Source organism: Equus caballus, chromosome 8 (genome assembly GCF_041296265.1).
Source record: "Equus caballus isolate H_3958 breed thoroughbred chromosome 8, TB-T2T, whole genome shotgun sequence".
Lineage (NCBI taxonomy): Eukaryota > Metazoa > Chordata > Mammalia > Perissodactyla > Equidae > Equus > Equus caballus.
Genome location: NC_091691.1, coordinates 8,429,990 through 8,455,060, shown reverse-complemented (window position 1 = coordinate 8,455,060; position 25,071 = coordinate 8,429,990). Strand labels below are relative to the sequence as shown.

The following is a 25,071-nucleotide window of genomic DNA, read 5'->3' as shown; positions in this document are numbered from 1 at the left end:
CTGAGAGAGCAATGATACCCAGTGTCAGTGGGTGTACAGAGAAACTTGAATTTTCTGGAACTAATGTTTGGAATGAAAATTGACAAAACCTTCCTGGAAGGCAGTCTAATGAGATATGTCAAAAGCCTTTAAAGCTTAGATACTCTAACCAAAGCATGCCACTTCCAGGAATGTATCCTAAATAATCAGGTCGGTACAGAAATACTCAAATACAAAATCCATTCACTTCAGTTTTCTTTATATTTTGGAAAAATGAAAAATACCCTGAATATACACTAAAAGGAGATTGGCTAAATACATTAAATTACATATATATTAGTAAGCATGTTGGAACCAAAAAGAAAATTAGTTTTTAATTTTAAAAGTAATTTATATCACTGAGACCTAACAGACACCTATGGAACACTGCGTGCAACAACAGTAGAATATACAATCTTCCCAAGTGCACATGGAACATTCTTCAAGACAGACCATATGCTGAGCCATAAAACAAGCCTCAATAAATTCAACAGGGTTGAAATCAGACAAAGGATGTTCTTGGATCACAAGACAGTGAAATTAGAAATTAATAACAGGAGGCTGGCCCCGTGGCCGAGTGGTTAAGTTCGCGCGCTCTGCTGCAGGCGGCCCAGTGTTTCTTTGGTCCAAATCCTGGGTGCGGGCATGGCACTGCTCATTGAACCACGCGGAGGCGGCATCCCACATGCCACAACTAGAAGGACCCACAACGAAGAATATACAATGATGTACCGGGGGGCTTTGGGGAGAAAAAGGAAAAAAATAAAATCTTTTAAAAAAGAAATTAATAACAGAAAGAAATTTGGAAAAGTCACAAATATGTGGAAATTAAATCACACACTGCTAAATAACCAAAGGGTCAAAGAAGAAACCACAGGGAAATTAGAAAATACTTTGAGATGAATGAAAATGCAAACTTATGGGAGGCAGCTAAAGTAATGCTTAGAGGGAAATTTATGGCTGTAAATGACTACATCTAAAAAGAAGGATCTCAAGTCAATAACCTAACTTTCCACCTTAAGACAATGGAAAAAGAAGAGCAAACAATACCCAAGGAAGAATTAGAGTGGAAACTGATGAAATAGAGAAGAGAAAAATAAGAGAAAAATCAATGAAACTAAAAGTTGGTTCTTTGAAAGATCAACTAAATGGACAAAACCTTAGCTAGACTGATGAAGAAAAAAAGAGAAAAGACTCAAATTACTAAAATCAGGAATGAGAGAGGGGACATTAATACCAACCTTACAGAAATAAAAAGGATTATAAAGGAATATTGTGAACAACTGCATGCCTACTAATTAGATCATTTAGATTAAATGGACAATTTCCTAAAAAGACACAAACTACTGAAACTGACTCAAGAAGAAATAGAAAATCTGAATAGACCTACCACAAATAGAGATTAAATTAGTAATTTAAAAACTACACACAAAGAAAAGTTCAGGCCCAAATGGGTTCATTGGTGAATTCTACCAAACATTTAGAGAAGAATTAACAGCAATCTTTCTCAAACTTCCAAAAAATAAAAGAGGAAGGAACACTTCCTAACTCATTCTCAGAGGCCTGTAGTACCCTAATGCCAAAGTCAGACAAAGAACCACAACAAAACTACAGACTAACATCCCTTATGAATACAGATGCAAAAATTCTCAACAAAGTATGAGGTAAATCCAATCCAATAGCTTTTTTTTTGGTGGGGGGGGGTGGGTAAGGAAGATTGGCCCTGAGCCAACATCTGTTGCCAATCTTCCTCGTTTTGCTTGAGAAAAATTGGCACTGAGCTAACATTTGTGCCAGTTTTCCTCTATTTTGTATGTGGGATGCTGCCACAACATGGCTTGATGAGCGGTGTGTAGGTCTGTGCCCAGGATCCAAACTTACGAACCCCCGAGCCACCGAAGTGGAGTGCACAAACTTAACCACTATGCCACTGGGCCAGCCCCTCCAATAGCATATTAAAAAGATTATACACCATGATCAAGTGGAATTTATCCCAGAAATGAAAGGATGGTTCAACTTAAGAAAATCAATCAATGTAATATACCACCTTAACAGAATGAAGGAAAAAACCCACATAGTCATTTCAATAGATGCAGAGAAAGCAACTTACAAAATCTAATACCCTTTCATGATAAAAACACTCAGAAAACCAGGAATAGAAAGGAACTTCCTTAACGCGATAAAGAGCATTTATTAAAAACCCACAGCTTGGGGCCGGCCCGGTGGCGCAGCGGTTAAGTGCACACATTCTGCTTTGGCAGCCTGGGGTTCACTGGTTCAGATCCCGGGTGCGGACATGGCACCGCTTGGCAAGCCATGCTGTGGTAGGCGTCCCACATATAAAGTAGAGGAAGATGGGCAAGGATGTGAGCTCAGGGCCAGACTTTCTCAGCAAAAAGAGGAGGATTCGCAGCATATGTTAGCTCAGGGCTAATTTTACTAAAAACAAAACAAAACAAAACAACAAAAACAAAACCCACAACTAACATCATACTCAATGGTGAAAAACCAAACTTTCCCCCTAAGATCAGAAACAAGACAAAGATACCTACTTTCACCACTGCTATTCAACATAGTACTGGCAGTTCTAGCCAGAGCATTTAAGCAAGAAAAAGAAAGAAAATGCCTCCAAATTGGAATGGAAGAAGTAAAACTATATTTGCAGGTGACATGATCTTACATATAGAATATCCCAAAGAATCCACAAAATTTTTTTTTAAACTTCTAGAGCTAATAAATGAATTCAACAAAGCTTTAGGGCACAAGATCAACACACAAAGGACAGTTGTGCTTCTATTCACCAACAATGAACAATCTGAAAAGGAAATTAAGAAAACAATTCCACTTATAATAGCATCAAAAAGAATAAAATACCTAGGAATAGATTTAACTAAGGAGGCAAAAGACGTAAGTTGAAAACTACAAAATATTCTTGAAAGAAATTTAAAAAGACCTAGATATATTGAAAGACATCCCATGTTCATGGATTGGAAGACTTAATATTGTTAAGATGCCAATTCTACCAAGGTAATGTACAGATTCAATGCAATCCCTGTGAAAACTTCAATGGTCTTTTTCACAGACATGGAAAATTTATATGGAATTGCAAGGGCCCCAAATCAACAAAACAATATTGAAAAGGAACAACAAAGCTAGAGGACTCATATTTCCTGATTCAAAACTTACCACAAAGTTACAGTAATCAAACAGTATGGTACTGGCATAAGGATAGACATAGACCAATGGAATAGAATTGAGAGTCCAAAAATAGACCCATAAATCTATGGTTAATTAATTTTCAGCAAGGGTTCCCAGGCCATTCAATAGGAAAAGAATAGTCTCTTCAACAAATGGTGTCTAGACAACGAGATATCCACATGCATAAAATGAAGTTGGATCCCTACTTCAGACCATATACAAAAATTAACTCAAAATGGATCAACAACCTAAATATAAGAACTAAAACTCTTAGAAAAATACATAGAGTTAAATCCTTATGACCTTGGATTTGACAATGGGGTCTTAGACGGCACCAAAATCCAAGCAACAAAAGGAAAATCAACAAATTGGACTTAATGAAAATTAAAAACTTTTGTGCTTCAAAAGATGTCAATTGAATGACAGCCTATAAAATGGGAGAAGATATTTGCAAATCATATATCTGATAAAAGGGTTGGGTATCCAGAATATTTCAAGAACTCTTAAAACTTAACAACAAAAAGACAAACAGCCCAATTTAAAAATAGGCAAAGGGGGCCGGCTCCGTGGCCGAGTGGTTAAATTTGTGCGCTCTGCTGCGGCGGCCCAGGGTTCGGATCCTGGGCGTGGACATGGCACCGCTCATCAGGCCACGTTGAGGTGGCATCCCACATCCCACAACTAGAAGGACCTGCAACTAAGACACACAACTAGGTACGGGGGGTTTGGGAAGATAAAGCAGAAAAAATAAAAAAATAAAATAAATAAATAAAAATAGGCAAAGGACATGAATAGACATTTCTCCAAAGAAGAAATACAAATAGCCAACAAGCACATGAAAAGATGCTCAACATCATTAGTCATTAGGGAAATGCTAATCAAAACCACAATGAGGAACCACTAGGATGGCTATAATAATAATTTTAAAAATGGAAGATAACAAGTGTTGATGAGGATGTGGAGAAATTAGAACCCTTGTACATTGCTGGTGGGAATGTAAAACGATGTAGCCACTATGGAAAACAGTTTGGTGGTTCCTCAAAAAGCTAATCGTAGAATTACCATATGACACAGCAATTCCACTCCTAGCTATATATTTAGAAGAACTGAAAACAGGTACTCAAACAAATACATACACACACGTTCATAGCAGAACTATTCAAAATAGCCAAAAGGTAGAAACAGCCCAAACGCCCATCAATGGATGAATGGATAAACAATTTGTGGTATATACATACAAAGGAATGTTATTCAGCCATGAAAAGGACTGAAGTATTGATACATGCTGCAACTTGGATGAACCTAGGCATTATGTTAAGTGAAAGAAGCCAGACACAAGAGATCACACACTGTATGAAGCCATCAGTATGAAACATCTGGAATAGGTAAATCCATAGAGACAGAAGCAGACTGGTAGTTGCCAGGGTCTGGGGATAGGCAGAAATGGAGATTTCTCCTCCTTTTCTCCTCATGATGGCCTGTGGGTGCAGGGTTTCCTCTTTGGGTGATGAAAATGTTTTGGAATAGGGAGAGGTGGTGTTTGCATAACATTGTGAATGTAATAAATGCCACTGAATGGTTCACTTTAAAAAGGTTAATTTTATGTTATGTGAGTATCACTTCAATAGATTACTTTAAAAAATTTTTTTATTGTAGTAAAATAAACATAAATAAAATTCACTATTAGTAACATTTAATACATTCACAACGTTGTGCGACCATTACCCCTACTGAGTTCCAGAACCTTTTCATTATTCCAAAAGGATACCCCTTACCCATTAAGCAGTCCTTCCCAGTCCCCTTACCCCCAGCCCCTGGAAACCACTAATCTGCTTTCTGTGTCTGTGGATTTATTATTCTGGACATTTCATGTAAAGGGAGTCATACAACATGTGACCTTTCGTGTCTGGATTCTTTCTGGGAAAGCCTATCCTGCAGGTTGTAATACCAAGATGAGAGAGATATGGGGAGAGAGGTGTTTGTTGCTGCTGTAGTTTTTGCTAAAGCCTGGAGATTCTTTAACAGTCACAGATAAATGTCAGCCTTACATAGTGCATTAATGATTATAAAAATAACGTTCTGCCTTTCATGCTATCCCAAATCTGAGTTTACTTATTAAATTTAACAACGATTTAATCTTCTCCTAACAGACTATAAGCTTCATTCATTAATTCATTCAAGAAATACTTATTGATCTCCTATTGTGGACCAACCTTGTGCAAGGCCCTGGGGATGCAGAGGTGAGCAAAATAGAAGCATGTTCCGCCTTTCCTGGAACCTGCAGTCTAACGGGAAAACAAATACTGAACAGTCAAACATGAATGGTTACATAATGAAATTTGTTGTATGTTCCATTCTACCGGGTCTCTGTTGGCCTTTGCCTCTTAGCTTCCATTCTGTCTTTTTCTGATAAAAAGAGAAACCACGTCTCCCCACTCTCAGGCCATCTAGTAGGGTGAATAATGGTCCCCTGAGATGTCCATGTCCTAATACCTGGAACCTGTGAATGTCACCATAGATGACATGAGACTTTGCAGATGTGGTTAAGTCAAGGATTTTGAGATGGGGAGATTATCCTGAATTATCACAAGGCTCCTTATTAGAGGGAGCGGGGGTCAGAGTCAGAGGAGAAAGTGATGTGATGATGGAAGCAGAGATTGGAGTGATGCACTTTGAAGATAGAGGAAGCAACCACAAGCCAAGGAAAACAGGAGGCTAGCTCTAGAAGCTGGAAAAAGCAAGGAAAGAGATTCTCTCCTAGAGCCTCTGGAAGGGACCAGCCCTGCCAAAATCTTGACATTAGCCCAGGGAAGTTGATTTCAGACCTCTGGCCTCCGGAATAGTAAGAGAATAAATTTGTATTCTTTTAAGCCACCAAGTTTGTGGTAATTTGTTACAACAGCCATAGAAACCTAATATAGACCACATGGTTTGGGTGCCCCATGTACCCAGGACTGGAGATGCACACGTGTTCCAGGTATTGCTGATCATACGCTGTCCTCCTGGCCTCTGTGATTGTAGTTCAGAGTCGCATGTGATGCAACTCTATCCAAGTCTAACCAATTCCAATACTATTGTAGGAGCTATTGGCACAGAGAAGCTCTGCCAAAGTCCACCCTGAGAATGAACAACAGCAGAGAAGGAAGTACCTTGGAATAACTGCCAGTGTTTGAGTCCTGATGACACTATTTGAACAGCCCAATTGAGCTATAGCTGGACATCCTCTGCTGGACTTCTTAGTTACCTCGGTCAATAAATTCTTTTTTGCTTAAAAACACCCCAAACTATATTGAAATGCACTTTTTTAGTTACTGTATCAGCAGAACTCCAGGAGTTTGATAACGTAATATTTTGGTGGGGCTGTGGAGAAACTAGTACTCTCTCATATGTTGCTGGTGGGAACACAAGCTGGTATGACCCTCATGGAGGAGAATTTGGATGTATCCTTCAAAATTACGAATATACATATCCTCCACTCTGGTACTTTTGAAAACTTAACTTACAGATGTACTTAGCATATGTGTGAAATGACCCTGTGCAGAGGCTATTCAGTAAAACAAAGTTCAGTAACCAAATACCCATTAATGAGAATAATTAAATAATGGTACATCCATTCGATGGAATACTACCTAGCTGTAAAAAAGAATGGGGAAGCTCTTCATATCTCTGAACTGATATGGAAAGATGTCCAAGATGTGAAAAAAATCAAGATGCAGAACAATGTATATATTATGATATTTGTGTGCAAAAATGAAAAATAATTTGTGTTTGCTTAAAGAATTTGAAAGGATACAAAAGAAAATAAGCAACTTGGTTGCCTGTTTGTGAGGGAAATGGGAACTAGGCAGGTGGGGGAAGATTGGCTTTTCACTGTACTTTTACTTTTTATTTCATTTTTTTATTGCAGTAACTGGTTTATAACTATAAAAGTTTCAGGTGTACAACATTATATTTTGATTTCTGTGTAGATTACATCGTGTTCACTACCCAGGGACTAATTACAATCTGTCAGCACACACATGTGCCTAATCACCTCTTTTGCCTTCTTCCCTCTCACCTCCCCCTCTGGTAACCACCAATCCAATCTCTGTTTCTATGTGATTGTTGTCATTTTTACCTTCTGTTTATGAGTGAGATCATACGGTATTTGACTTTCTCCCTCTGACTTATTTTGCTTAACATAATACCCTCAAGGTCCATCCATGTTGTCACAAATGGCTGGATTTCATAATTTCTTACAGCTGAGTAGTATTCCATTGTGTATATATGCCACATCTTCTTTATCCATTTATCCTTTCTTGGGCACCTAGGTTGCTTCCAAGTCTTGGCTATTGTGAGTAATGCTGCAGTGAACATAAGGGTACGTCTATCTTTACATATTTGTGTTTTCGTTTTCTTCGGATAATTACCCTACAGTGGAATACCTAGATTGTATGGTAGTCTATTCTTAACTTTTTGAGGAATCTCCATACCGTTTTCCATAGTGGGTGCACCAGTCTGCACTCCCAACAGCAGTGTATGAAGGTTCCCTTTTCTCTACATCCTCTCCAACACTTGTTGTTTCCTGTCTTGCTAATTATAGCCATTCTGACAGGGATGAGGTGATATCTCACTGTGGTTTTGATTTTCATTTCCCTGTTAGTGATGCTGAACATCTTTTCATGTGCCTGTTGGCATCTGTATATCTTCTTTGGAGAAATGTCTGTTCAGATCTTTTGCCCATTTAATTGAGTTTTTAGCTTTTTGTTGTTAAGATGTATGAGTACTTCAAATATTTTGGATATTAAACACTTACCAGATATGTACTTCTACTTTTTATGCTTCCTGGCTTTTGAAACTTGTGAATGTATTACTTATTCTAACAATTAAATTAAAAAACAATTTGTACACTATGATCCAATTTTAGTAACAAAACAAATAAATATATATGAAATCGAACAATACATACCACCCAGCGTGGTGGTTATTCTGGATACAGTAGGAAATATATATTGTACTAGCCCTGTGGAATTTGATCCTATGGAATAAGAAAAGGAATAGTGTACTTTCAAGGTGTCTGCCAGTTCTCTGCATGGCCAAGGCAGGTGCCCCACTTGGCATTTTAAACCAGTTGCTCCCTAAAACTACCGCGTATTTTCACTCGAGCTGCTGTTACATCCCAGCACATGGGTGAGATTGGCTTTTAGGTCCTTCGTGCAGGACTTTACATTTCAACTTGTTAGACTAGGTCCATCTTTGAAACATTTTGAGACCTCCATCCATTCAGTCATTCCACAAATGTACTCCTGAGGACCCTTCTTCACCCAGTGGGGACTACTGGGCTTTCCTTCCCTACCTTAGGTCATCTGCAGAGGTGGCAAGAGCCCAGGAAGTTGAGGTGATCCTGTAGTGAGGATGAGGATACAGGCCTATAGACAGCAGGGAACAGATGTGTGGCTAACAGGCTGCGGTTGGCCTAGTGTGAGTGACGAATAATGAGAGCCTGGCTCTAGCCGAAGGCAGAGTTCAGCTTAGCCACTGACTGGTGGATGTGCTGCTGGCAAGGAGGGTTGGGGTGAGCAAGAGCTGGGCTTCCACAGCCTGGGAAGCCTCCAGCAGGGGAATGGGTATCACACAGGAAAGGCCTTCCTCACTCAAGAGGTCTCTTCTCCAGGCAGAAACCTGGAGGGCAGGGACAAGAATCTCTCCCCTTTGCTGAGCAGTGCCAGGTGTTGGGCACAGTGGTGAGAGTTGACACTTAATCCCCACGACATCCTGTGAGGAAGGTTTGATTGTTACCCGCAGTGGCAGATGAGGACCTCCAACGCTGAGAGTCAAGCAAGCTGACCAGGGTCACACAGCTGCACAGGGGTGGAACAAGGACCCAGATGGCTCAGGCTGACACTAAGCTGTAACTCTTTACCACTATAGTACTCTTGGTGTACTTGTGTTGCTGAAATGGAGAAATGACCTAGCCAGGGTGCCAATCTGAAGTTATGTTGAGCCTGAAGCTACTCTTGTAAAAAGGAAAACCTTGGAGGCAGACAGACCTCACTGGGCTTGCACTCTGGGTGGGTAGCTCAAGAACCCTGTGAGCACGGACAAGTCATTTAACCCTCTGAACCTGTTTCCTCATCTGTAAAAACGGAGGGAATGGGTTCCCTTGGCCCCTGTTGTAATTAAATAGGACAGTGAGTGTAAAATTGTCATTAGCACATGGCCTGACCCGAAACAGATGCTTAACACCTGTTCTCAACAGAGAGGCTGCTGAACACCATGGAAAGGACAGAGTTGGGGCTGCACGGATAGGGAGAAAGTTCCTTTGGAAGTCTGGCAGCTCTGCTCCTTCCCATGGACAGGGCTCTTAGCTATGTTTCCCCAGAGTGATCAGCAGGAACACTCTTAGAATAAAAAGGGTCTTTTGGATTTATTTGCAGAGAAAACAGTTAGGAGAGGGCAAGCCGGGAAGAAAATAAAGGAGAGACTAGAAGGCACAAAGAAATCAAGAATATAGATAGTAGCTTTAAAAAGGCAAGGAACCGGGGCTGAGTCCCAAGTGTGGCAGGATGACAGAAAGATGTGCCCCAGGGACTGCCAAGGCCAATTTTGGCTGAGGAAGAAGCCTCAGGGTCTTCCTAAGCCAGGCCCCTTCCTCCTAATCTGCCCACCAGAGGCACAAATGGCTCAGTTAAGTAGCTCAAAATGGCTGGATTGTCCTGGGCTTCTCACAAGTTTAAAAAACCTTCTTAAAGCTAAAGGATTTTTTCGTTTGTTTGACCTGCTCCTTTCAAGAGGGAAAATCTCTTCTGGAAGGTGACAGGCTCTGACATCCCCTGCCTTGGAAGCAGAGCCTTCTCCCAGCCCTCACAAGCTGTCTTTGCAACCTTGTCCCAGCTATTGCAGACAAGCTTTTATGCTGAGTCAGTTTGGCTGCCTTCCAGCCAAGAACTGAGTGGAGGCTGCAATGCAGGGGCCATTAAAGGAACTATTTTTAGTCCCCATTTCAATCTTATTCAGCACAGGCGGTGAGATGCCAGGCCTGAAGGTGGCCAGACAAAGGGGATGCCGGCAGGAACAGCGTCCTAGGCAAGTAGGTCAGGGAAAAGACAAGGCGATCTCACTACGTGGAGAGAAAAAAGCACTCAGAGGCTCATGCTGCTGCCCAAGGTGCAGAAGACAGAACAGTGGGAGCTGCTGGCAGACAAGTGGGCCCTCTTGCATTATCTGAGGAGTCCCCGAGACAAATGAGGGAAGGGAAGAAAGTATAGTGACTTCCAAAACAAGACTAGGGCAATGTACACCTGGGGAGCTTGTTAAAAATACACTTCCTCGGCCCATCTTAGGTCAACGGAGTCCCAATATTAGAGTGGGGTGTGGGGATCTGCATTCCAATCTGCTCCCAGGATGGGTGACCCTCACAGAGGTTGAAGTTCGAGGACCTCTGGACTGGAAAATATCTACCCCTGGAATTCAAAGGAATGAAGCAGGCTGAGGGGAAGGAGAGGCAGATGTAGTGGCGGTCATTTAACAGCCCCTGGAGGCGCCATTCTCCTTTCCTCCCTGGGCTCAGGCTTCCATCTGTAAAATGAAGGGCCCTGGCAGGACCAGGAGCCTCCTAGTTCTTCCTCTGAAAATCCTTGTCACTGGGCTGCTCAGTGATCAGCTGAGAGGACAGGAGCAAACAGCTTTTACACCAGAGGTCCATGTTATCCAAGGACAATCAGGAAAAGTCCACTTAGAGTGAATACATGTACACTGGGGACCAAACTTCAGAGTATGTTGTGGCAGAAAATATCCGTTTGATTGGGACTATAGTGAAAAATAAAATTTATGTATATTGAAAGTTGCTGAGAGTAGATCTTAAAAGTTTTTACCTCCTTGCCCCAAAAAAGTATCTATTCGAGGTGATAGATGTGTTAACTAACCTTATGGTGGTAATCATTTCACAACACACAGCATATTGAATCATTGCGTTGTACACCTTAAACTTACACAAGGTTATACATCAATTATACTCAATAAAGCTGGAAAAATAAAATTGATTTCACCTTGTAGTTAGCAAACTCTAGATTATTCTTGCAACTATGTAATAATTCTTAAATATTTTTACATCTTTATATCTTATTTCTTAAAATGAATAATGAATCAAATACTGATTTTTTGGGGGGGATGGGGTATAATTTTTCTGACAAAACTGTCCAAGAACACTTTATGCCATCTTTCACTTTGTTTGACTTTTGCAAAAAAGGTAATTCTGCAAACATTTTGCAAAACATTTCTAGGAGGTGTTACCTATTTCCCTAGGACTTCTCAATTCCTTGAAAGTCAAACCATTATTTTCTGAGGCACCTGTCATGTCATCACCATGAAGAGTCTCCTAGGATGTCACCTGGTCTCATCGCCAGAGCCTCACCAGACGGTGGCTATGCATGTGATTCTCCAACATCACTCTCATCCACTTCATGAAATCCTGCAAGATGTATAATTATTTTTTGTGGTGTATTTATCTTCTATTTGTGTTGCACTGTCAGACATTTATAACATCCAATGATCAGAGAGAATTTGGACATCAGAGACACTCACGCCAAGGGCTAGTGAAAACGGTGATGGGAGGGGAAAGAACTTTTGCGTTTTGTGCTATGCCAACTTTGGCTTCCCCTGCCACCTCCTAACAGCAGGAACTTAGGATAACAAATACCAAGATGAGGAAGACTTCCCAAAGGAGAAATAAGTCGGGTGAGTGGGACAAACGGCAGCATCTCTCTGCAGAATCAGAATCTTCTGCACGCTGCTTTTCTTGGCTGCCTAGAGAAAGCCCATCCACAAATGCTCTCACACTGTGCCGTGATTCCCACCTGCTCTTCCAGACTGCAAAGCCACCCCCCTCCTCCCCAAGGAGCCACGTGACAAAGGACACTTGGTCAGGCAGCACTTTAATAGGCTCAAAGTAAAACACCTGTCTTTGGAGACTATCAAGAGCCACGTGTGGGCCAGAGCAGACAGCAGAGGCACAGCACTTGGGGCCTAGGGGGAAACAACAGGCTGAGCGGGAGGTCAGCGATGGCTGAAGAATCCTTGAGGATGGTTATATTTAAAGGGCTTCATCCTGCTGGGACCCCTAGAGAAAAAGGAGAAGGGAGATCAGTTAACACCATGCCCTTTGGGCTGATAAAATAAATTACAATTCATCCACACAAGGGAATACTATGTGTCTGTTAAGGGAAAAAAAAAGGAACCTGTGAGAAAAGCAGACTGCAGAACAATATGTCAGGTGTGACATTTGTAAAAAATGTTTTTATTGCCTGCAAATCCATGAACACAAACCTGGAAGGGCCCTCACTGATAATGGGCACTTCTGGAGACGAGACTTGGGCACTTTCACTTTTAATACAATTGTGTGTTGTTTACATGTTTAACAACAAAGATGTTTTATTTCTATAAAAAAAAATTTTTAAAGTCTTCCTTTGCAGGGAGGAGTCTGGAAGTGAAAAAAATCTGCACTAAGTGCCTGCCAAGAGCCACGCGCTTTACACTTCTACCTCTTAAATGCGATTTCTATCATTTTAGAGTTTTTACAGACAAAGAAACAGGCTCAGGGAGGCAAACTGTCTGCCCAACATTATATGGTTAGAAAGTAGCAGAGCCCAAATTCAAAACCGGGTCTGACGCCAAAGCCTGTTGGCCATAGGTAGGCTAACAATCCTGGCCAAAGCCTGGACCCCGCAAAGCTTAGGTGCTTCAGCTGTAATCCTGGGCCCCCAAGCTACACTTCCCACAGGGTCCTCTTCCGCACAACTCCACAGTGAATGACGTCCAGCTAAAGGGCTTCTTACATTCATCTGCCTATGACTGACATTCAATGGTAACCAGAAGGTGACACCTGGATCTTGGTTTGAGGGAGGAAGGGTGAGAGGGAGCGTGTATATGTGTGTGTGTGTGTGTGTGTCAGAGATTGCAGAGATGAGGGGAGAAAGGTTTTTATTTCAACACCACTCCAACTACTTAATTGAGGGCTTAGTCTGCCTGCACTGTGCCTGGCACCTTACCTGCTCCGTCTGGTTTAATTTCATCCTCCCAACACCACCTGAGGTGGATGCTGTTTTACCAATGAGGAATCTGAAGCTCAGGGGGGCTAAGTATAGACCCTAATCACACAGGTAGGAGCTACAATGTGAACCTAGGTCTTTCTGGCCCCAAGGCCTTTGCTAGTAACTGTGATGTCATAAACCTCTCAACATAAGAAGGGTGCAGAGTCACCCAGGCAAGTCTAGGCATATGGCTGGTGGAGAACTCATAACCTGAAGGTACTCAGCCACTGGCAGAGCAGACCATGGATCTCTTGCTGCCCAGGCAAGCACTTTGAAGCCCAGCCCCCTGGCCTAATGCCAGTGGTTAGCTGGACTCCAGCCCAAGAATCTCACATCTCATCAGTCATAGAGTTAATTGGATCTGAGTAGCTAAAGGAGCACCTTCCCAGAATGCCCTGCGAGAGGAGCTCAGCTTGGGTGACATACAAAGCACTTCAGGAAATGGGTCTTTGGGAACCATTAGACAGCAGAAAATAAACACTGGCCATGTGAGAGCTCTCACCCTGGAAATGTGCTATGGCAGGCTGGGAGGGAGAGAAGAGCTGAGGTCTCACACAGACCCACTAGGGAGGGCAAGTCCTAGAAGACACCAACATGTACTGCCAGCTCAGCCTCCCAGCAGCCACTCGGGGGCTGGAGCTGTTTATTATCAGATAGCACGACGAACCAGGCCAGGTGGAGGTGCCAGACGGAGGTGTGAGGATGCTGGGACAGCTTCCAGGGGCCGGACTGACTGACTGAGTAGAAGGTGAGGGGCAAGTAAGGCATCTTTTAGACTGACAGGGAACGGGGATGTCCTGATTACAAACAGATTATAGCCCTTCTCCGTTCCCAGACTCCATTCCTCCCCAACCCCTTGCCCAAAAGGAACGAGATGCCTGAGCAGTGTGGACTCTGGAGTTTTGGACCTGAAGGAAAAACATGCGTTAGGGGATGAAAGGGAAGGGTCCCAACACCAAAGAGAAAGGAAAAGTAGGGAGAAGTGCCGTGAGCGCAGACAACTAAATACCAAGCTGTCAAGACCAGCTGGCATTTTCTGAGGCCCTGTCTGTGCCAGGAACCATTCTGGAAGCTTTAGATAAATTATCTCTAATTCATCATGAGCTAGAAGGTAATACTTCCACTCCAGCCTTTAGGAAACAGGCTCAGCTGAGCTGAAGTGCCTCTTCCAAGGTCACATGGCTGGTAACAGTTAAGTGCAGACCTGCAATTTGTGTCTTACTTCAGAGCTGGTTCCTTCTCTAACACCCAACTGCCTAAAGCTGAGATTCTCACAGATGTGTGAGCAACATAGGAAGAGAGCAGACTGGAGACCAGTGGGGATACACAGAGTTTAAAAGGCTTATTTGGACAGTAAAAAGCGAACTCTGTTGTTTTCCACAGAAAATATAGAAAGTAAAGCTTGGCCAAATCCTCTTGGTTCATGGTCTGGTGCCATTCACTCAGTGGGCGGCCCATCTTTAGGAGGTGTTTGTGAAGAACAACTGGACCAGGCTGGTAGGAAGTGGGCTGCCAGCAAAGCTTCAGAAAGGAGGGAGCAAGCTTTCCCCAGGAAATACAGCTGTAGGATTTTAATTTCCACTGTGACCAGAGACAAGTGTACCTGGGGATGCACATGCCCTCCATGCCAGACTCTGATCTCTGCCCCAAGTCCCAATGAGAAGCAGAGCTGGAGGTGCCCAGAGCCCTGGTGCTCCTGCCCCTCCCGTCACCTGAAAAGCCGCAGACACATCTTCTCCTGGGGAAACTCCTTGGGCCCCTCCACGCTGTCATCGTGGCTCTCCGTCTCCAGGTAGACGTCCAGCAGTACACACAGGCGCTGCAGCTGGTTGGTCAAGAGCTGATGGCTGGGCCGGGGGCCACACAGCTCCTTGTAGCACACGTTGACCTCGCTCTCCATGGCCTATAGGGTGGGAAAGCCAGAAACTCAGCACTACCTTCAGACCAGCCAGGGAGGAGCTGGGCCACACAGATCAAGCTTGACTGACTCGTCCTGAGGCTCCCTCTCCTCAAGACAATAGGATGCCTTCCTGATTCTGATCCATAATGTTCCCCACCTTACATGCACACAGCCAAGAAGACGGAGGTGTGCAGAGAAGGAATCTCAAGATCCAAGTCAGAAGGTGTTAGGGTTAAATACGTGCTCCACAGCCAGAAGGCTGCTACTGAATCAAATCAACATGCATAACAATCGTTAACAGCTGCAACGCTCTCACACATCATGTCCTTCTAGCACTTCTATGCTTCTGAGTTTATTCACATTCCCACAGAAGCCCAAGACAACAACCTTTCAAGGCAGGTATTTCTATTATCTCGGTTCTATTCGTGGGGTGAAACCTGTGGACCCCAAGCCACGTAAGTTGAGATGGGTCCAGGCTCTTTCCTCTACTACACCATTAAGCCTCGAAGAAATTTTACAAATCCTGGCAGGCCCCTCTGTCACAGGAATTGTGCCAGTGCCCAACCCCTCATCCGTGGCTGGCTCTGCCACAGCCCATCTCCCCATGGAGGCTCTCCCTGCTCCTCTTGTCACGCCAGCAGAGCCTCACCCGAATATTGTCATCGTTGCTGTTGGTTTTCTCCCCTTTCCAGTTGAGACAGAGCTGGAAGATGGGTGGGATGGAGGAGTAGCCAGGATTCAGCACCACAGCAGCCTGGAGTTTGGCTGGGAAGGGAGGGGAGAGGAGGAAAATTCAGTTCTGAGATCTGGCTTGCTAGCCCCTGAGGCTAGCTCAGATGTCTTATATTAACCCCAGTGCTGCAGAACACATCCTGATACTGATTTTTTTTTTAAACCTATTTATCTATCTTATCTATTTTGCTGAGGAAGATTCACCCTGAGCTAACATCTGTGCCAACCTTCCTCTTCTTGCCTGAGGAAGATTTGCCTTGAGCTAACATCTGTGCCAACCTTCCTCTGTTTTGTATATGGGAGGTTGCCACAATACGGTGTAGGTCCACACCCAGGAAGTGAACCCGGGCTGCGCGCCAAACTTAATCACTAGGCCACGGGACCGGCTCCTGATACTGACTTTTACTTTTGGTCTAGAATCTCCGAAGTAGAACTGCCAGTTTGCAGAATGTAAGGTCCTGTGACTCTGGTCCCTCCAAGGACACAGAGGTGTGTAGACTCCCCAGGGTCTGGTCCACATTAGGTCTGCCCAAGAGTCCCATTTGCTCCTTTGACAAAAGTTTGTTTTAACTGGCATTTATTTGCTAGCAAGTTAACGATTTTCCCACGTGAAGGCTTCCTGTTTCTTGTTTTCAGCAATACTGTATATCAGCCATTACATCAAATGTATTTTCTCTATCCTGTTCCTTTTGCAACTATATTTTTTGTTACGTGAAACTTTTTAATAGCCAACATTTACTGAGTACTTACTACATTCCAAACACTGTGCTAAGCCCTTTATGTAAATTTTATTTCATCCTAACAAAGATTCTTTGAGATGGGTACCATTATCATTATATCCATTTTACATATAAAGAAACTGATAAAAACTTCCCTAAGGTCAAACAGTTGCAAACCAGGAGTGCCAAGTTTAACTAGAACTGCCTGATGTCAAAGGTGTGTTCATAATCATTACATGAAATATTTGTATTTTTGAACAGTCATTTTTTTCCCTGGTGACAGCCTTCGTCTTTTTTAATAGGACGACAACATTTATCCTCTCCATGGATGGACTAAGTATGCTATTCCTTTTCCATTATTCATGGAGAGGGAAAAAACCTCTCTGACCCACCAGTTAATTCAAGCAACAGAGGATAACAGAGTGCAGGTTAAGACAATTCTTTCTTGACAGTCACAACATTTATTAAAAAGTGATTCTTTTCGTCACTGCTGTGTTTTCTGTCATAACAGTCTCCATAAATTTCTGTATTTACCTCTGTTCACCAATTTTGTTTGTTTTTTTTTTTTTGAAGAAGAAGATTAGCCCTGAACTAACATCTGCTGCCAATCCTCTTTTTGCTGAGGAAGACTGGCCCTGAGCTAACATCTGTGCCCATCTTCCTCTATTTTATATGTGGGATGCCTACCGCAGCATGGCTTGACAAGTGGTGAGTAGGTCCACCCCCAGGATCCAAACTGGTGAACCAAGGGCCCCAGAAGCGGAACGTGCGAACTTAACTGCTGTGCCACTGGGCTGGCCCCACCAATTTTCTGTTTTTAATTCATATTATGTTGTTTTTTTTTTTTTAATGTCCTTATTTTTTTTTTTTTTTAAAGATTTTATTTTTTCCTTTTTCTCCCCAAAGCCCCCCGGTACATAGTTGTGTACTCTTCGTTGTGGGTTCCTCTAGTTGTGGCATGTGGGACGCTGCGTCAGCGTGGTCTGACGAGCAGTGCCATGTCCGCGCCCAGGATTCGAACCGACGAAACACTGGGCCGCCTGCAGCGGAGTGCGCGAACTTAACCACTCGGCCACGGGGCCAGCCCCATACTATGTTTTTAAACTGACTGAAAACCCAATTGAAAGTTTTCAAACTGATCTGTTATAAAATCATTTAAGGATTATATTTATTTGGAATGGTTCCTCACTTATCTAAATTTCACTCTTCTAAGTTTTCAAATTCTACAATGCTTCTAATGAAAATTTTCATTATCACAGTCTATGTATGAATCTAGAATACTTGTCTTTCCAAGCTTTCATCTGCTCAGTCAGGAAGCAGAAGTGATTTCTTCCAATGACTTCCCACCCTCAGGGCTTATAAATTTCTTGGACTGCATATTTTGTGCCCTTTTAAAACAGTACTCCATGTTGTTTAGGGATGAGGTAAAAGTATTTTTAAAAGGGGGAGAGGATGGGAAGCAAATGCATAAATTCCAAATAGTAGTCACTTCTCATGAGGGAGAGAATAAAGTGGGATCGGGGGCCTCAACTGTACCCAAAATATTTAATTTCTTCAGAATATTTTTTAAAAAAACACAAAGGAAGGAAAACGAGAGAGAAGGGAAGAAATTGGGGTAGAGAAACTCTAATATCAAAGAGTGCAACCTTTCCTTACATTTCTCACACTGTCTTAGAACTAGAGACAACTCCCTTGGCACCGAGCCCCAGGGGTCAGGCCTGTGGGCAGTGCCAGGCCTGCCGAGGCTGGGGCCGGACAGCACCCAGGTGGCTCCAGCAGGAAGCCCTGGAGAGTCAGATGCCAGCAGAGCTGAGAGGAACCATAGCTTTCCATGCCTCCAAAGTGAGTGCAGGAACTGCAGAGAGGGAGGAAGGTCCTGCAAACCTGAGGGTGACATGTCAGCCGTTCTGCGAGGAGAGGGTCAAACAGGTGTCTGATTCTAGAGAGCAGTAAAGCAAGGAGGCTGAGAGCTCAGGCTCAGAGGTCAGACTGCATTTATGACTAAGCCTTAATTCCCTGACCTCTGAAATGGGAATATTACCACCCCCAGGACTGTCATGAGGATGAAATGAGATAAAGCACATATGTAACTGTGTTACAGAACAAGTCCTCGCTGAATGGTGGTTCTCACAATCACTGGCAGATTCCAGGATCTTTCGCTTCCTTTGGGCAACTCCTAGGAATGTTTTATTCTTAGCAGCCCCCCTTGATGAGAACCACCGTGATCAGCAGAGCAATTACCTGTGCCTCTTTCCACGAGAGCCATGTAGTAGAGATTGGTGTCTCCAGCCAGTCCCGCCTCCACAATGTCTTTGGTGAAATGCAGCTCCTAGAAGTCATCACAGACAAGGAGTGAACTCTTCGCTCCTTTAGTCAAATCTCTTGCCCTTCTTGTGGCAGGGCAGGAGCTGAAAGGTGACATGGGCCTGTAGTCCCCAGGACAGGAAGGGTGACCTGTCACTCCTCCACCTACCATGTAATCCTCATGGGCAATCGTCACCCACTTCACCAGGCGAGAGACAACCTTTGCAGGGAAAAGGTACTGGCAATCGCTGGTAACTGGCACAATGCCATGTTCTAAAAGACAGCAAGACAGGTGGTGTCACAGGTAGAAATCAGGTGCCACAGCTGGGTAACTAGCATCCTCTGGAGGGCTCAGATGGCCCTGCCAGTTGCCCAGGTACACCTGGCAGTCAGAGGTGCCAGGTCAACATGTGCCAGGAATGTAGGCACACCAACCTGATCTGTACCCAGTGCTATGTGCTTGCGGCCAGACCCAGCACCAGCATTCACGGTGCTTTATCCTTAACGCAAATGATGGCCAGCAAAACAAAAACCCTCTGGCAGTGACAGTGCCTCTGCAGCAGTGACTGTTAATTAGATCAAATAGCCGAAAGGGCTGTGTTTTCATAGCTGACCTTGATGGAGGAAAGGACTGAAGTGTTCTGTGTCAGTTCCTCTACGGGAGAAGAACTGGAGAACTGCTCTGGGGTAAATTCCTGCTGGCGTTTCAAAGCAAACACGAAACCCAGGAAATGCTGTCCAGGGTGACAATCATCCAACCTTCATACAAAACAAACTCAGCAATGCTGATGGGGAGCAAGCCCCAGTGGACAAGCAATGCTGCCCTGGAGAGATTCAGGGTCCATGTGGAGCACAAGAACTGGCCCAGAGGGGTGGGGTCTCCAAATGGGTCCTGGAAACCCAATGCCTTTCCCAACAGTGACTCCTTTAGATCAGAAAAATCCTAACCCTCACTACCCTGCAAATGCCCTGTACGTGGGAAGCCCCTGACAAGTATTTACTGAATATTAAACAAAAAGAAGCCCCCAGACAGCCACCACCTTAGTCAATGGCTCATCAAAGTTACCTGGGAGCTTATGAAAAACACAGGGGCTCAGCCTCACCCTGGGGGATGTAAGCTCAGTAGGTCTCAGGGGAGGGATGAGGCAGTGGAGCCCTGGACCGCTGTATTCAAATAAGCGGAAGGTAAGCTCGAGGAGGCATGGATTGGGTTTCTATTTAAATATCCGTAGAATGCACACCAAAGTCAGCTAGGATGAGCTGCTCTTGTCCAATTCACTAACTTGTGCCCCCCAGAAGGGTGGGGGCCTCTTTGTGAACTGGCACAGCCCTGATGGACTGAGGGGAGCTCAGATCTCTGCTTGGATGGGCCTGAAGCTCTCCCCAGTGGCCTTGCCAACACCTCTGCTCAACAAAAGCCAGGAATCCAGCCTTCTTTGATTGTTGTCAAGATTCAAGAAATCTGAGTGAAGGGCCAAGTCATTTTTGTCCCTCCGTAGTCCAAGTGGCTCTTAAGCCACAGTCCTAATACCAGCTTACCCAGGGACGCAAATTGTTTGTGGAGGGCCAGGCGAGACTGAACCCTGGTCTTCAGCAGTTTCATGGTGGTCTCCATGTGGCTGGCGCTCAGTGAGTGGTCAGCAATCACCGTGTGCTGTGGATGACAGCGAGCGGCACAACTGAGTGCTCCCCATCCCTTCCTCCAGGCCCCACCTCTCTCCTCAGACCTGCCTGCCTGTGGCAGCCAGGATCACCCACACCCTGAGGTGGGCACCTTATGGGAATGGCAGGGTTTATCTGCTATGACAGGCCAGATGCTGAGTCCCAGCAGGAACAATACAAGCTGCCGGGTTCTCAAGAGGCTATGGCCAGCTCCTGAGAAAAGAGAGGCTTCTGCTAAGGTGCAAGATCCCCGGGGTTCTGCTTTCACATTTTTGGCATCTTCATACACAAGACTGAAGGGTAGCAGAGCCTGCACTCGTGCTACACCCAGGGCAAGGACCCAAGATACTCTGATCTAGAGGGCCACTAGGCTTAGGGAGAAGGCTAAAGGTACTTAAAGACATGGGCCTCAGACATTTTCGTGTCCTGAGTTGAGAGAGGACACGTCATAGCCCTTCAGGGTTTAAGGCCACCAGAAGCCTTCCTGGAGTATGTATGGAAGGAGAGGAAGTAGAGCCCCTCGGCCAAGGAGACAGGATCAGTGAACACACCTGGGGCTGTTCTTTGGGGAAGTGGAGGCCACCGAGCTTCTGTACCCACAAATAGGGGTGACCTAGGTCAAGTACGTAGTCTCTCAAAGTCAGGATGCTGCAGAAAAGAACAGAGAAAAAAATGATTTTTAAGTCCTTTCTGTAGTGGTCCCAGGATAGTCTTCCTCCCATCCCCCCAAAATAGGCTGGTCCCGCAGGCTCACAGCCAGGCTGCCAGCGAAGCCTCTTAACTCCATCAGTTCCCTACCATGAATTTTCTCTCTCCCATGTTCTCTATTCTCCTTTTCCCCTGACGGCCTTCAGTTCATAAGCAAATCTCAATAAAAAAGCAGTATACTTGATCTCTTCACTGGTCTACCAATTTATAAAATATCAAAAAAAACTTTAATCCTCAGAGAATTAAAATAGTAAACATTTGTATTGCATCATGAGTTCTTATCACATCCACGAGTTTGGATCCTTCCATCCTTTCCCCTCCTTCCATGACCTCCATTTGCCTCCTAAGCAGGGAAGGGTGTGTGTTCCCTTCTCTTGGTGCAGCATTCCCTCTTGCCCCGTGGTCCTCCCACCCTACCCCCTAAGAGGCCTCCAGCCCTAACACGTCTCCAACACTGGGCTTGAGCCACCATGGAGACTCTGAAGCAGACAGGCTGGGAGAGGAAGAAACATGCTGACTCACCCAACTTTGTCAAACTGATACTGATTGGCTGGATTTGGAGTCTTCTTTCCATGATCCCCAGGATACAAACAGCTCAGGACTGAGTCAGGAGACAACAAGTCACTGGAAAAGGGAGAAGACTGCAGTGAGAAGGCCGGCCAACACCCTGCCTCGAGGCAGACTTAGGCATTTGGGGATGGTAATGCCAATTCTCACTGATGATCGACGCCACCATTTACTGAAAGCTTCCTGTGGGCCAGAATCTTTCTATGCTTGGAGTCATAAGATTCTTACAATTCTATAAGGTAGGAAGTATTATCATGTCCATTTTACAGAGGAGAAACTCAATACTTTGAAAGATACGGCTTGTCCAAGATTACACTGCCAGTAAGTGCTGGAGCCATGATTTGCACTGTCTGATCAAAGACTAGTACTCTTAACCACCAAATTCTTTAAAAAACCTAACCTTTCAAGAGTTATTTGGTGACCAAGGCCTCACCTCAGGGGAGCAACGCCCTGTGACATTGGAAATAAAAATAATCATAATTTTCATAGGAGCAGAACAGACTCCCTTCTACCCCAGAGAGAACAAGTGTGCAGCTTTGGTGCTGTGTCTATCTTGCTTTGACCAAATCTCATGTTACTCACAGAAAAAGGTCCCCTTTATAGTCCCAGAAAAAGACATTATCACATGCACTGGAGACAAGGTGACCCAGGGCTATAAGCAGACGCCACTGCCATCCATCTGGAATGGTTAGGGCACAGCCTGTAATTAAACGTGACAAGCAGAGAAGAGACGGGGGCAGGGAGGAGGATAATGGAGTGATCTGATCACAAAGGCTAAGGCCCATTCTTTCCCCCAAGCAGCAGGGAGTTCTGCTTCATCTTTCCAGGGACAGCAGCAGGAGCTACTCAGGCAGAATGGGCTGATCCCCGGGGCTCTGAGCCCTGGAATGCTTTGGGGAACTTAGCACTGGGGCAGTGGCAGCTTCTGGCTCTTCTCTGTTCTCTGTCTCTCCCAGAGTCTCTCTGCCCCCCAGGGTCCCCCTTCACCTCCTCATATGGAGAACTGGCTAGAAAATAAATAAGAATTGTCAGTCTTTTGGCCAATTATTTGGTGACCGTTACTAATAGAATGAATGAACCAAAGTAAAAGAGAACAGCTAAAACTGTACATGATAAGGGCTTCTAACTGACAAAATGTGATGGAAGAATCGAATCTTGACAAAAGTTACATTTGTAATATTTGGCTCAGGACAACTGAATTTGGTAAAAATAACAGACATAAATGGGGAGGTTATATATGGTTATAAAAACACAACACCAAAACAAAAAACTATTCAATTAGTCAAGTCTTTGTTATCAAATTTTAATGGAAAAGAAGGGATTAAAAAAAACCTTGGTAAAATAAAAATGGAAAATGATTAAAAATAATTTAGTGGCTTCATGAAAAACTGATTTTTTTTTTTTTGGAGGAAGATTAGCCCTGAGCTAACATCTGCCACCAATCCCCCTCTTTTTGCTGAGGAAGACTGGCCCTGAGCTCACATCCGTGCCCATCTTCTTCTACTTTATATGTGGGACGCCTGCCACAGCATGGCTTGCCAAGCAGTGCCATGTCCACACCCGGGATCCGAATCAGCGAACCCCAGGCCGCCGAGGTGGAACGTGCGCACCTAACCGCTGCGCCATCAGGCCGGCCCCGAAAAACTGATTAACGAATTAAAATGCCCTAATGGAAATTATCCTGGAAAATGACTCCTTGAGGAAAATTCAGCAAGGTTGGTATAATTCTGATTAAAAAGTCTGTATTAAAAACGTGAATTCCCTCATGAATTAATAGATCCTGGCAACAGTCGTCAATGTTAATATCCCCAAAATAGAGACAGGTTGTGCCTCCTGATGGAAGCACTCAACAACATCTATGACACAGTCCTGCCTCCCATCCCCCTAAAAAAATAAACAGAATCTGATCAAGCCTCTAAACGTACCTACAGTTTACATGGAATACAGGGGAAGGGAGTAACCCAATAAATTGTACCGCAGGGATGCAATCATCAAAATCCAGACAAGGAGAAACCTACAGAGCAAACAACCCACTTTCCTCAACAAGTAGAGATGGCAGGAACATTCAGAGCAAAAGATGCTTGAGAGAAGCTTCACGCAACTGCGACACATGGACCTTACAGACCAGATTCAAAACCCAAACTGTAAAAACCACCAATAAAAACACTTATGAGAAAATCAGGTAAATTTGAACTCTGACTGGATATTGGACGGTATTAAGGAATTAGTGTGATACTGTGATTATATTGAAAAAAAAAGTATCCTTATGTCTTAGTAGATAAATAAATAAACCATACAACAGGCTGGTATCTCCAGGGGCCAAAGCAGCCTGTACCTGAGCAAAGGCCTCTGGGCTCAAGTCTAGAGCTCTAGGCCCAGGGCTTCCATAACTGGTCATAGATTCCCCTGAACCTCAGTTTCTCCACCTGTAACATTGGAGGATGAGCCAGACAACACCCAAGGCCCATAAAGACATAATCCTGGTTTCAGGAGGGTGTTTCCTTTTGTGCTTCCTCTCTCTTTAGGGGCCAGGGCCCACCTGGCAATGAGAGTAGTACAGCAGAGTGGGACACAGGCCTCAGTTTCCTCACTTTGTAGAGCTCCTGTGAGAGTTAAACCAGTTGATGATGATAAACAGCTGTCATTTACCAGTGCTTCACCTATGCTAAGCACTTAACTCTTCGTAAGCACCCTGGAAGGGAATATTACAATCAATGACCACAGAATGAGGAAACAGACTCAGAGGCCAGGAAACTTGGCTGAAGATGCACTTAGCTGTGAGTGGCAGATGTGGGACTCACTGGAGCTCTGTGATTGTAACCAGTGTGCAGTATTGCCCCCATCGTTGCGAGGGCAGCGCTTAATGAGGAGCTGAAGTTAAGCATGCACTGAGACCAGCATGCAGCCCTGTTATTAACAGATAGGGCAGGGCAGGGCCAGCCCCGTGGCCTGAGTGGTTAAGTTCGCACACTCCGCTTCGGCGGCCCAGGGTTTCGCCAGTTCAGATCCTGGACACAGACATGGCACCGTGGCACATTAAGCCATGCTGACACAGCGCCCCGCATGCCACAACTAGAAGGACCCACAACTAAAATATACAACTATGTACTGGGGGGATTTTGGGAGAAAAAGCAGGAAAAAATAAAGATTGGCGACAGTTGTTAGCTCAGGTGCCAATCTTTAAAAAACAAAAAAC

General features: G+C 44.3%; 1 protein-coding gene across 11 annotated transcripts in view; it reads right to left on the bottom strand.

Moving 5' to 3' along the window:
- Positions 1–12,111: 12,111 nt before the first annotated feature.
- THOC5 (THO complex subunit 5) overlaps positions 12,112–25,071 on the bottom strand; it is a 30,957-nt gene continuing 17,997 nt past the window's right edge. For all 11 annotated transcript variants that reach the window (XM_005612458.4, XM_070219797.1, XM_005612457.4 and 8 more), the window contains 8 exons: positions 21,831–21,932; positions 21,152–21,248; positions 20,478–20,592; positions 19,108–19,211; positions 18,876–18,963; positions 15,833–15,948; positions 14,996–15,186; positions 12,112–12,313 (listed from right to left, as the gene is read on the bottom strand). In XM_005612458.4, coding sequence (XP_005612515.1) covers positions 12,250–12,313; positions 14,996–15,186; positions 15,833–15,948; positions 18,876–18,963; positions 19,108–19,211; positions 20,478–20,592; positions 21,152–21,248; positions 21,831–21,932 — 877 coding nt within the window. In that variant the 3' untranslated portion in view covers positions 12,112–12,249. The remainder of the gene's footprint in view (positions 12,314–14,995; positions 15,187–15,832; positions 15,949–18,875; positions 18,964–19,107; positions 19,212–20,477; positions 20,593–21,151; positions 21,249–21,830; positions 21,933–25,071) is intronic.